Source organism: Ruditapes philippinarum, unplaced genomic scaffold (assembly GCF_026571515.1).
Source record: "Ruditapes philippinarum isolate M1 unplaced genomic scaffold, ASM2657151v2 ctg4120_1_1_1_1, whole genome shotgun sequence".
NCBI lineage: Eukaryota > Metazoa > Mollusca > Bivalvia > Venerida > Veneridae > Ruditapes > Ruditapes philippinarum.
This window is the reverse complement of record NW_026866630.1, coordinates 198,844-211,813: the sequence shown is the minus strand read 5'-3', so window position 1 is coordinate 211,813 and position 12,970 is coordinate 198,844. Positions and strand designations below refer to the sequence as shown.

Below are 12,970 nucleotides of genomic sequence, written 5' to 3'. Positions count from 1 at the left end.
AATGGGGGCATAATAAATCATTCTGAACTTGAAGGAACTCCGCCTAAAAAAATTGAATTTCTTACATTAACATAGATCAGCTAGGCCTCTTCAAACAGAAAGAGATGCAAAAGAAAATCAAGAAATACTTTTAAATATATATTTAAAATGGTATTTTTGTGCTATTCTAAACATGATTTGAGTAAAATACATTGCAACGTTCTTGTTTTTATATTGGGTCATTTTTTCACAATAAGAATAACTATTCTGGGTAAACAAAGTAAGCCAATGATCTGAAATTTTGCATACATTGTTTTATTGGTCTAGACCTACATCAAATGGAATATTATTCTCGAAAAATTATTTCCAGTCCCATCATGTCATAAAATCTTGGTGCAGTCCCTTTAATATGTCAATTTTATGAAAAATGTGTTCAACATGAATTGAAAAGCAGACATGGACATACCCGCCACTGCTAATATATTGACATCATCCTTCATATGTTTACCATCAGCTTCTAGTGTAGTCCATGCTAGTGCATAAAATGACTGAAAATACATTCAAATTTATAAGCCATAAAATTTTGAAAATGACAGGTGATGAAGAAATGCATAAATATTCATAATTTATAAAGTGATGAAAAATGTACATATATTCATAATTACATTAATTAATACAACATTTTCATGTTTCATGCAAAATAAGGCTCAATTTCCTTGTTTTTGATACTTTTTTGTTTGTTTTGTTTCTAATAAGCCACAAAATGTACAGTCCATAATTATATTGATTCTTTAAAAACATTTTCATTATAAGGATACAGTTACGCGATAACTATTTGCACCCGATTAATATTTGCCTCATCACTGGAGGACAATGGAGCGAAAAAACAAGTTTCAGGGATTTTTTTGGTTTATTTTATAGCCGATATTGGGTCATATTCCCAATTGAAAATAGTATATTATTTTCCCAATTTACAGGAAAAAATTCCCAATTGAAAGTCAAATGATAAAAATATTGAATAAAAATTCTAAAATCTTTTGCAAATAAGGGCTTCTCCACTGTAATAGTGCTTAGAGGTTTCAAGATGCCATCCTAGACAGTAATTGTTTGCATTCATTTAATCACTGCAAAATTTCTGTCATGCATTTTTTCCCAATTTTTAACAAAACACCGCTGAAATTCCAAATTCCATTGGTATGGGTCATGTTCCCAAAATCCTGGAAAAAATCCCTGAGTTTGTGTCTTTAGCATTTCGCAAAATAAACGGTGAAAAAATTTTCTTTTACAATGACATTGTTGATACAAAGATAAATAACTGAATATTCATCAACACCTGTGACAACATTATGAATCAATATAACATTGTCATAAAGTATTGAAAAAATTTGGTTATTAAGGTAGTCTTACTCTAATGCTTTCCCCGCCAAAAAAATTCTAACATTGGCAAATATCGTAGCAATTCGGTTATTTCCAGAATGGTTTTTTTCTTTCAAAATTTTGGGCATTAAATTATTAACAATCACTCATCTTTTGTCATTATATACTAAAATCCCAGTTATAAATGGTTAAAAATGATTTAATACCGCGATTGTGAAAATAACATTCCAAATGGCCGATTTATTACGATATTGGCAGATGTTAGAATTTTTTGGCGGGAAAGCATTATCGTAAGACTACCTTAAGTAAACAAATAGACTTTGAAGGTACTTGATAACCCTTGAAAATCTGCAAGTATCAGAGCAACAGATAAGCTTTAAAAGTGAATTGGGTATTACTCCATCATTTCCTTTGGAATTGGGTATTGGCTCCATTTAATTGGGTATTCCAAAACTCGATACCCTATGATTTCAAGATCAATTGGGTATTCAATTATGAAGATATGAATTTTATGGTTTCAATATCAATAAAATTAAACTGTTTTATAAAGAAAATATGATAAACAATTTACTAGAACTTTTCACAATTGTTTTATATAAAATGCTCATGTTATATTTAATAATATTTTTAACATGATTTTTGATTATTTACGACTGTTTTGTTTCAAATCATTTCCCCTTTTGTAAGACGCCATATTGCCTTCAAAGCGTCTATTGATACAGCTGGGACCTACTTAATGACGGTCTCCGCCGGTCTGTTAAGACCGTCGACCTGAGTAGACAAATAGACGGTCTCATGCTTAATTGATATGGCTTAGTCGGTCTTTGGAGACCGGGACCGTCGAAGACCGGAGACCGTTGATTAGTTAGCATTGATTCGGGAATATTCGGATAGCATGCATATCGATATAATTTGTCCAAAACTACGAGCGAACGACAGATTAATTTTGCGGTGGTGAAAATGACAATACGCACAGGTTTTTAAGACAATTGCGTATTTTATTTTTTTCAATGGGTTTTGATACGCATTCTTAAAAAATCAATTGCGTATTTTATAAAATTAATTGCGTAAATACGCACCTTATCTGTTGCTCTGAGTATTTTTTTTTGAAATCTAAAAAATGTGGATATTAATTGATCATGAGTAAGTTGAGTCTTGATAAACTTTTACTCATGAATATTAACTAAAACTTGGTTAAACTAAGTGCACATTTGGAAATGAGCTTTTCTCACTTCTAAACAAAAGTTTACACCATTTAATTGTAAATATATATACAGATTTTATACCTCTGATTTACTGCAGTCTTTGTATCTTTTCATCACTTTACCAGTCTGACAGTCAGTGAAACAAATATTCTTCCCTCCACATGTTGCCAGGATATTGGTTGTCTCCCCTGTAATTAAAATATCATATAGAGGATGAACATGTAATAGCAAGGGTTCCAGGGGTACGAGGATTTCATCATGAGGTTATAATAAGGTTGCAGAAGTCAAAAGGTACTCAACTTACCTGGACTTCCAATCAATGGCTCAAATGCACAGTTCCAAATCTTTGTGATTCCATCAGATGGGTTGTTTCCATTTGAATGACAACGTATAAATAATGAAGGTTCATAATCGGGTAAACCTTTCTGTGAAGAAAAAAAGAAGAAAATAAACTAGTGTATTTTTCGTAATAAGAGTCCTGCATGTGATGTTAAACAGCATCTGTCACAGTAAACCCCTATCAATAACCAATTTTACAGATATTCTAAGTTAAACAGGGACATAACTCCTAAAAACATAGCTTTCAGGATAATGCCCATTGTCTTACAACTACAGCATGTCATGATAAGCAGGTATTCCAAGTTTTGTGTTGATACCTTTTGTAATGTTTGACTAATGGGCTACTTTTAAAATTTTGCATGACAATGACAACAACTAGATAGTGGTCATAATAGCTTGACTTTTTCTTTGAAACAGACAAGCAATTTTTGACTGACCCTTATCCTGCAGATTTTCTGTTTTTGCTTTATCCAAATTTAAAATGAGATCACAAATCATTATTTTTAAAGGTGTTTAAATTAAAACTAGGGCTGGGAACAAATAAGGAATTTGATGTTTGAATATTTGTTTTCCATATTCGAATATTTCTTTTTGTAGTATACATATCCGAAATGAATTGCGTCAAATGCTAGACAACTTTAATATGCTTGGAATAATGGACTATTAAAAATACCTTTATTACTACATAAAAGTTTTTTTTATCTTATACATTGTAAATCGACATATAAGTTTACTTTTGAAATAAATTCATAATTTGATTGCCTTTTGTTCAGTTAATCCGACTGCTGATCATTTGTCTTATTAACGGGAGGTAACTCACATGACTTGACCGACAGTAATATGAATCATCGTAGCCTACTAGCAACAACGCATAATTATATTGAAACTTAACTTGTATTTAATATTTCTTTTTTATTTATTTATAATTTTAGATAAGGTTTAAAATATTTTCAGATAAATTTAGATATAACGCAGTAAATATCACACAGAGTCTAATTTCTACAGAAAAAAATATATTCTGACGGAATATAGACACTTACCATGCTTTCATAAAGCACCGTTTAATGCGTTTGGATTTTTTCGTCTTCACAAAATTTAAGACAATTATTGATGAATCGGAAAGATCATAGCTAATAAGATAATTAAAATCAGAAAGAATTACATTATAAACTGTTAAACAGGTAAATTGCTTACTGTGAAACGGGTGCCCTTTTGATCAATTAGACCCCAAAGTTTTCACAGTTAATTAGCAATAATTGTTGACACGCGTCATACAACATGTGAACACCTGGTCAAGTAAAGGTCAATGGTTCAATTTACGATCTTAATTGAAATTTGAAAGTAATAACAAAAAAAAAACATTTTTTTTTCCGAATATTCCTATCCGTTTTTCAATGTTCGAATATTCGGTAGTGTTTCGAATATTTGGTAGTGTTTCGAATATTCGAATATAATTCCCAGCCCTAATTAAAACTAGGGTTCTTTTCTTGGCTTCAATGGCGTAGCTCTATTCTGGAAGAATTGCCATTCTTAACCCTTAACTCAAATAACTTACTAATACAATTATGCTTCAGTAAAATATAATCTTTCTTACAAATTTTATGGAAATTCCCTAGCAGCCATTTTTTTAAAGTCTGAAACCAGGTCGTGAAACCGTGACATGTAAGTCAAAGATATGCTCAACTTATAAGTAACATATAAGTAACTTATAAGTAAAATATAAGTGACTTATTTGTTACATATAAGTGACTTAATATAAGTCACTTATAAGTAACATATAAGTCACATGTAAGTCACATATATGTTGCTTGATGTCAAAAAAGCTAGCTACCACAATAATTATAAGTTATGAGTATGCAACCATATCAAAGAAACTAAATTTATTATTCTGAAGAAAAACTAAGCACAATAAAAAATTACATAATGTACACTTCCATTTTAAAAACACTGGATTAACAATTATACATGATATTATATTAGAGCATGTAAAGACATGCAAAAAATTCCAATACACCTTATCATTACCCATTCTTACCAATAATTTTGAGCCTTGTATACTTTTTCGCAGCTTTGTAAAATCAGGTGTCCCTTTAGTGTTATCCTTTTTCCTTTTAGCTATCGGTAAAAACTCTTCACAGCTGTCAGGAGTGGTCTCCCTTTTCCTTTTCTGTGTAGTAGACTTTACTGGGCTTGAGACTGGTGAACTTTCTCGCTTGCGTTTAATAGGTGATGATTTGACTGGTGACGTGTTGGGACTGTCTTCTCTTTTTCTCTTCTTACTGGATCTCTGTTTCTGTGTGACGGCTGTTTCAGTATCAGAGATTGGTTCTTCTGTATTGCTTTAAAAGTAAGAGTTCAAATTTATTTCTAGATACATGTATGCAAAGTTAAATTATTTCTAGTCGTAACCCTTATTTTTTATCCAATGATTATGCCTTAATTTGAAAATTTCTATCAGTAAATTACTAGAATCACTCCTATGCCACTATTTTTGAGCTGTTGATTATTTTTTCTTCTCATTAGCATCTAACTTTTTACACAGACTGGTCAATTAAATAATCAAATCCAAAGTGAAATGAAAAAGGCCACCACTTGTTTCGTAATTTCACGAGTTGCAAGACTCTCAAACCAAGCTTTATTGACAGAACACAAAAAAGGCCTCAAACCAAAATTCTGATATTATTATTTATAACAAGTCTTAATCACAAACAAACAAACAAAAAAACAAAAACATTTTCAAAATCCAACCTGTAGTGCTTAACAGGTGTTACTCCTTTGGCAATTCTGGTCCCGTAATGAGATGGTGTGTTTTGACCATCCAAAGACTTTGTGCTTCTCCTTTTAGATTTAACTTTTCCTTGATTCACATCCGAAATCAATTTACGACAAAGGTGACTTATCTGTAATTAAGGATTCTTTCTTAGTAATATTAAGCTGAATAAAATATCAACCAAAAAAAACCCAATAAAACCCACAAAGCATACCAAATAATAATAATAATAAAACAGTTTAAAATTGCACTTTCCAGTAATCTCAATTAGCAAAAAAACCCTGAGAATGCCAAGGCCTGTGGGGTGTTTAATAACTAGACAAAATGCGCTGTAGTTTCCAGATTCAGCCTTTACTGACCAACAATCATATATAGAGTAAACAACAAATAACAATGTTAAGTCGAAAGTGACGTTAACAGTATTAAAGCGTGGACCGTCACATTATGTAAGGCGCTATAAATGACATTATCAATTCCTGACAGCCATACCAATTTAAATAAGTCTATAATTTAAACAGAATCAAATTTCAATTTATTGAAACACTAGGAACATATTTATACTCATACCATAAAATTTCTAAATTTAACCATGGTTAGATTACTGCCTACAATGTTTCCCTGGTTGATGGTATTAACAAACTCCTCATGTAGACTCTCCATCTCTTCCTTGTTTACCCCATTACTGTACACCTCCGAGAACCTGGCCTCCCATACAGCCTCAATCTGAAACATTGACAGATGTTTGCAACAATGTAACTGTTCATGTATATATACTTAGATGTGAAAACAATTGAGCTGCGTCACGACAAAACCAACATAATGCATTTGCGACCAGCATGGATCCTGACCAGCATGCGTATCCGCGCAGTTTCAGTTTCTCTACTTGTCATAGGGTTTGTAAGCGGCATGGATCCTGATCAGACTTCGGGGATGCGCAGGCTGGTCTGGATCCATGTTGGTCGCAAACGCACTATGTTGGTTTTGTCGTGATGCGGCTCAATTATGTATATAATTATATATAAATTACTATATTTATATACCCATTATATGTATATATGTACACTTACATGTAATCAATTATATATATATATATACAATTAAAATCAATTAATAATAGCTCTGTTTTCATTAATTTTATTCGATGGTACACAATAGTCTTCTTTTATCTAACTGACATCTCTTTCCTTTTTTCTTGCAAACTTTCTCAGAGAACTTTTCTGAAGTACCTTTAGTAGATAATGTCCTATCACTTACACTGTGATTAATGTAAACTGACCTGTGGCTGCAGCTGATCAGTGTAAAGAGAAATCCCTTTATCTATATGTTTTATATCCTCGGCCCCATCTATACCTCTTAGAGAGGGACATAATACCTTGGCCGTGTAATAATCCTCTATCTGTAAAAAAAAAAAATAATATCCAATTGATTTCTATATTATCAAACACATCAGCTTTTTAACAGTATCTGTCTAAATCTATAGTGATACTCTTGAATTTGAACCAAGGACTGACAGTTTTTTGAGTGGGGGAAACAATGAATATCCTCAAATACTTTGACAGCAAAAACATTATCAGTACAAATATGGAAACAGCAGACTTTAGTTTAAATTAAGTCCAATAGAATCAGACAGGATTTTTTATTTATTTCAAAAGACAAGTTGAACTTTAATCTTAAACATCGATCTCATTTCATGTTAAACTTAAGGCATTAAATGATTTGAAGTGCATGAATCACAACTTTTTACTATATCAACCAATCAAATAAACTTCTTCTTGAAAATAACCAATCAAATTCATTTTTACTTACCTTAATAGCATCATTATCCCCTAGGTAGAGTTGTTGCAGATTGTCAAACTGTCTTACAAAATCAACTGAGTCTAACTGGTTATAAGACAGGTCCAGTGTCTGCAATGATGGAAGGTGAAGATCACTTGGTATACTAGTCAGACAATTCTGTGATAAATCGAGAGTCTGTAAGCCTTTTAACTGATTGAACACTTCGGAATCAATTCTGCCTATGTTACGTTCTGACAAACTGAAAATTGAGAAATCCGTGCAAACAATAACAATATGATCAGACAAAGATGTATACATACTAACTTGACATTTGTTTTGCATTTATTTACATACACGATTTATACATAACCTTAAACAGGAAACACAAGCCTTGTTTTCAGTTTTGATTCATTTTAAACTGATTATGAGAATTCTAGCGGTCTATTGCATTGGCAAAGTTTTATCTTGAAACTCATGCACAAATGCAGGGCGAATAGCATAGCATTCAGGATGAGTAGAAATTTCCTGCAGGACCAGTGGCTCTGAAGTTTTTTCTTGATCCCTACCTGTGCATCCATACAAATATCAAACGTGAAACAGAAAACGGTGCAGACATACAATATTTCACTAGCAAAAAAGCAGTGTAACAGATCAATTTTACTTGTCAAAAACAGCATAAATTTTCATTTTTCATTTTTTTTCGTTGGATTTTATGTTTTTTTGAGTGGGAATTTTTACCTCTGGTAGGGGGAATATCATACTATTTTCATATCATAATTTTGGTGGGTGACTGTGGCTGATATATTCTGCCACAGATTTGGTAGATCAAGGGCCCTGACTGCTTTAGAACAAAGAACAAGGGTGCCATAGTCACAAAATACGCCCGTTTACGAAAGCTTTAGATGGAGATGGGGGCATTATGGATAAGTGTTATCTAGCAAGCAAGTTTTTATTCTTGGCACTGTGTTGTTAAATGAACCTTAAAACAAATCAGTAGGGAGGATATGCACAGGATGTGTGACCTTGACCTTGGTTGCAGGGACCTGAATTTTTATGCACGGCACTCAGCCTCACAATGATGAACATTTGTGCCAAATTATATTGAAATCCCTCTATGCATGTAGAAGTTTTGCTCCAGACAAGCGTTTTTCTATGAGCTCTAACTGTGACCTTCACCTTTGACCTAGAGACTTGGTTCATGTGCAGGGCACTACGTCACATGGTGGTGAACAATTCTATAAAGTAACATTAAAATTCCTCCATGCATGTAGAAAATATGCTCCGGACAACATCTGGATATTTAATCATCTCCAGTGACCTTGACCTTGCAAATATTAACCTTAATTAAATGTGTCACACCTGTAGTCATGATAGTTACCATTTGTGCTACAATCCATCAATAAATGATGACTAAATGGTCCCTATACACATCTTCATATTTTTATCTGAACTTTGACCTCTATGTGTAACCTTGACTTTGTCGCAGGGATCTGAATTTTGCGTGCGACAGTCAGCCTCACAATGGTGAACATTTGTGCCAAGTTATATTGAAATCCCCCTATGAATGTAGAAGTTTTGCTCCGGACAAGCGTTTTTCAATGAGCTCTAAGTGTGACCATGACCTTTGACCTGGAGACCTGGATCATACATGGAGAAATACATATCATGGTGGTGAACATTTCCATAAAGTATTATAAAAATTCTTCCATACATGTAGAAAATATGCTCCAGACAAAATCTGGATATTTCAACATCTTTAGTGACCTTGACCTTGCATATATTGACCTAAAGTACATGTGTCACAGCCGTAGTCATGATAATGACCATTTGTGTTACAATCCCTCAATAAATGATGATTAAATCGTCCCTATACACATCTTCATATTTTTATCTAAACTTTGACCTCTATGTGTGACCTTGACCTTGGCTGCAGGGACCTGAATTTTGTGCACGACACTCAGCCTCACAATGGTGAACATTTATGCCAAGTTATATTGAAATCCCTCTATGCATGTGGAAGTTTTGCTCCGGACAAGCATTTTTCAATGAGCTCTAAGTGTGACCTTGATCTTTGACCTAGTTCATGTGCGTGACATGGCTTCTCATAATGGTAAACATTTCTATGAAATTTCATTAAAATCCCTCCATGCGTGTAGGAGATATGCTCCGGACAAAATCTGGATATTTCATCATCTTTAGTGACCTTGACCTTGTATATATTGACCTAAATTATATGTATCACAGCCATAGTCTTGATAATGACCATTTGTGTTACAATACCTCAATAAATGATGACTAAATGGTCCATATACACATCTTCATATTTTTACCTGAACTTTGACCTCTATGTGTGATCTTGACCTTGGCCGCAAGGACCTGAATCTTGCGCGCGACACTCCGCCTCACAATGGTGAACATTTGTGCCAAGTCATATTGAAATCCCTCTATACATGTGGAAGTTTTGCTCCGGACAAGCATTCAGGGTTCTCGGGAACGCTTATTTCGGCGTCCCGGTACGCATGTTTATTACAGCTGGACGCAAATGTTTCAGAGCAAGGATTCCATGTACGCTTAATTTTGCCTGGGGACGCATAAACATTACCGATTGTTCACAACCACAAATGCATCAGCGCGTGTCAGTCTATAGGTAGGCGGTCCTATGCACATCGACCCGTGAAGCGATTGGCCAATCAGCGATAACGATTCCTATCATAATCACGCAATAGTGATCAGACTAATGTATACACGCGCTGTACAGTACATGTAATTACCAGATATAACACGAGGTGATAATTTTATATCTTTGATCAACAGTTGATTGGAAATTAGCAAATTTTACCGACAAAAGGATAAAATTATCGACTGTTTAAAGACTGTTTTCTCAAATTACAAATGAGGGCAATTTTGAATGATTTTCGAATATTTTCGGCATTATAATGATTGTCGAATATTTTCGCATTTTCTAGGCACAATTTTGCTTTAGTTTCATTCTTGCAAAAACTTTCTATAAGAGTATTAAGAATTTAAGATATTGTGCCGAAATGCCAGGTACACAAAATGCTAATGAATTGTTCCTTTATTATTTAATCAACATTAAATCTTAAAATATGGATCTTCAATTTGTCCCCTTTTGAAGATATTTGCTAAAACAATTGTCGATCGGATGAATCTCTTACACACTTTGTGAAGCTGTACACGATTTTCCTATTCATTCCGCTAAACGCTGCCTATATACATTTAAGTTTTTTTTACAAATACAAACTTTTTGTCTTGAGAGTGGACTTTTTTAACCAGAATAAAATTTGATTTGGTATAAAAGTGAAAAAAATAAAAAACGATTTCCATGTGTTGATGCATTATAATGAAATAATTTCATAATAAATATTAACAACAAAACAATAATTATACTATGTAGTTCAGAGTTTCTTTTGAATAACTATAAACTTTGGAAGTCTCTTGAAGATTCAAATATCAGCAATGCTATTGTGAGCATTGAATGACTAATCTGTAATTTGTAAACATATTAATTGCGACGCGCTTTTGGACTCCAACTTTTTCAGGGTTGGGAGTCCATGGACTCCATGTTTGAAAGTCCTAGTGAGAACCCTGAGCATTTTTCAATGAGCTCTAAGTGTGACCTTGACCTTTGACCTAGAGGCCTGGTTCATGTGCGCGACACTGCTCCTCATAGTGGTGAACATTTCTATGAAGTTTCATTAAAATCCCTCCATACATGTAGGAGATATGCTCCGGACAAAATTGGACACCGCCCGCCCGACCGACCGCCCGCCTGCCCGTTCCCATAATACGTCCCGTTTTTCAAACGGGTGTATAAAAACTAATAGAAAAATATGTTCACCTCACTACCTGTTCACCGGCCTCCAATATTTGCAGGTCTGTGGACTGGAAAATTAGAGGGGTACTGTTTACATATGCACCTGTTACAATTGAAGATTGGGGAGAGAAAGTGGGATTATGGGTCTTCAGGTCTTTATTTATTGAAAGATGAAATTTTGTGGATTTGTTAAAAAATCAGATATCCATCAGGCAAAATGGACAGTTTCAGTTTCTTCCTTTCATCGCTAGTTATCACTACCAAAATCTTCTAATTTTGCAGAGCCAGTGTAGAAAAATGCAGTTCTTGGTTGGACCATGGAGATTAATAAGATAATTTAAGGCAATTATCGCCAAAAAGAAAACAATTCTAATAACAAAACAATCGGTCATTTCTTTGCAATCAAAACCCTGAGATTTTAAAAAACTTGAAATAAAGTTTCGACTTAAAAGAGAAATTGCAAATTAACAAAATGTATCTATCATTATAGTCATTTTATTCCTTTTTCCTTGGATTTTTTATTGTAATATACAATACGACGGCAATGTAAACATTAATTAACAGATATTGCCAAAGTTTAACGAGAGCTCGAAAATCGGAGACTAGCAGAAGAATCCAATAATTACTGAGGCGCGCAAAGGATTGTGGGTATGGATCGGGCAGTTGTTATTTTTCAGGAGTGAGACTAAAAAAAAGATTGGAGCACCACACTAAATACCGTATTCCGGTATATACCAGACAAGGCGCTTGAATGATAAAATGCTAAAATCTTGTCTTTTTACCCAACGGAATGAACTTTAACAGGTCTAATTCATCTTTTCACACCGATTTAAGTACGATAATGAAGGAAAAATGTAAAAATCGGCGAAAAAAAACGATATTTGTCTATTTTGTTATCATGATTTCTGCAAGCGTCTAGAGGTACTGCTCCAATCCTGTATTGAGTTAAATCCATTTTTCAGTGTCCTGCCCAGTGTATATATGGCTGTGGTTCGACTTGGAAAAACACCTCTCAAATTGAAAATATATCTTTATCATTGTGGCAAAAATTATGGCAAAAATTATGTCTCTTGGACAAGTTGGACTACTATTTCAGTGTATTTCTGACACATTTTATCATTTTCATTTATTAGATTTGAGCTCAATCGGGCTAAATTAGCCCGAATGAGCGAATTTAGTCCGATTGGGAGATGTGCCCAGTCTGCTACTCAGCTTGCTACCGTACTGCCTACTGGCCAAGAAAAAGTAAAAATATATCAAATCAACGTCGTATTTATAGGACTGTATATATAGCTATACAGTTATACACCTACTCTAGGTTCCCTATATTCTGCATCGAGTGTGATTTCCCAAGCTTCAAGATATCTTCTTGTGTCGGAGGCCCCTTCATGGTAATTAAATGGAATGAAACAACTAAAATAAGTAAAAACAACAAAAAATATTTAAAAACCTAATCCCGCGAATTCAACCGGCGCGCGTTATAAATACAAGCTATGAGTAATGCAAACGCAAACAGCACGTTTCGGCCCCAAACCAAATGGTAGACAGACGTTTCACTATTGAGACGGTTCACACCAAGACGGTTCACACCAAGACGTTTCACTCCCAAATGGGAGTGAAACGTCTTGAAGACGTTTCACTCCCTTTTTATACCAAAATTTTTCTAAGACTTATGATATACTTAAAATA

The 12,970-nt window shown here is 33.8% G+C and overlaps 1 protein-coding gene across 1 annotated transcript; it reads right to left on the bottom strand.

The window, feature by feature from the left end:
- Positions 1-445: 445 nt before the first annotated feature.
- Positions 446-12,753, bottom strand: LOC132733126 (leucine-rich repeat and WD repeat-containing protein 1-like; the record flags this gene model as incomplete). Its single annotated transcript, XM_060719734.1, has 9 exons — positions 12,595-12,753; positions 7,477-7,705; positions 6,947-7,066; positions 6,238-6,393; positions 5,649-5,800; positions 4,936-5,239; positions 2,866-2,986; positions 2,643-2,749; positions 446-527 (listed from the first exon to the last, which is right to left on the bottom strand). Coding segments are annotated over exons 1-9 (1,348 nt in total), but the record flags the coding sequence as incomplete, so codon positions are not given.
- Between the last annotated feature and the right edge of the window lie 217 nt (positions 12,754-12,970).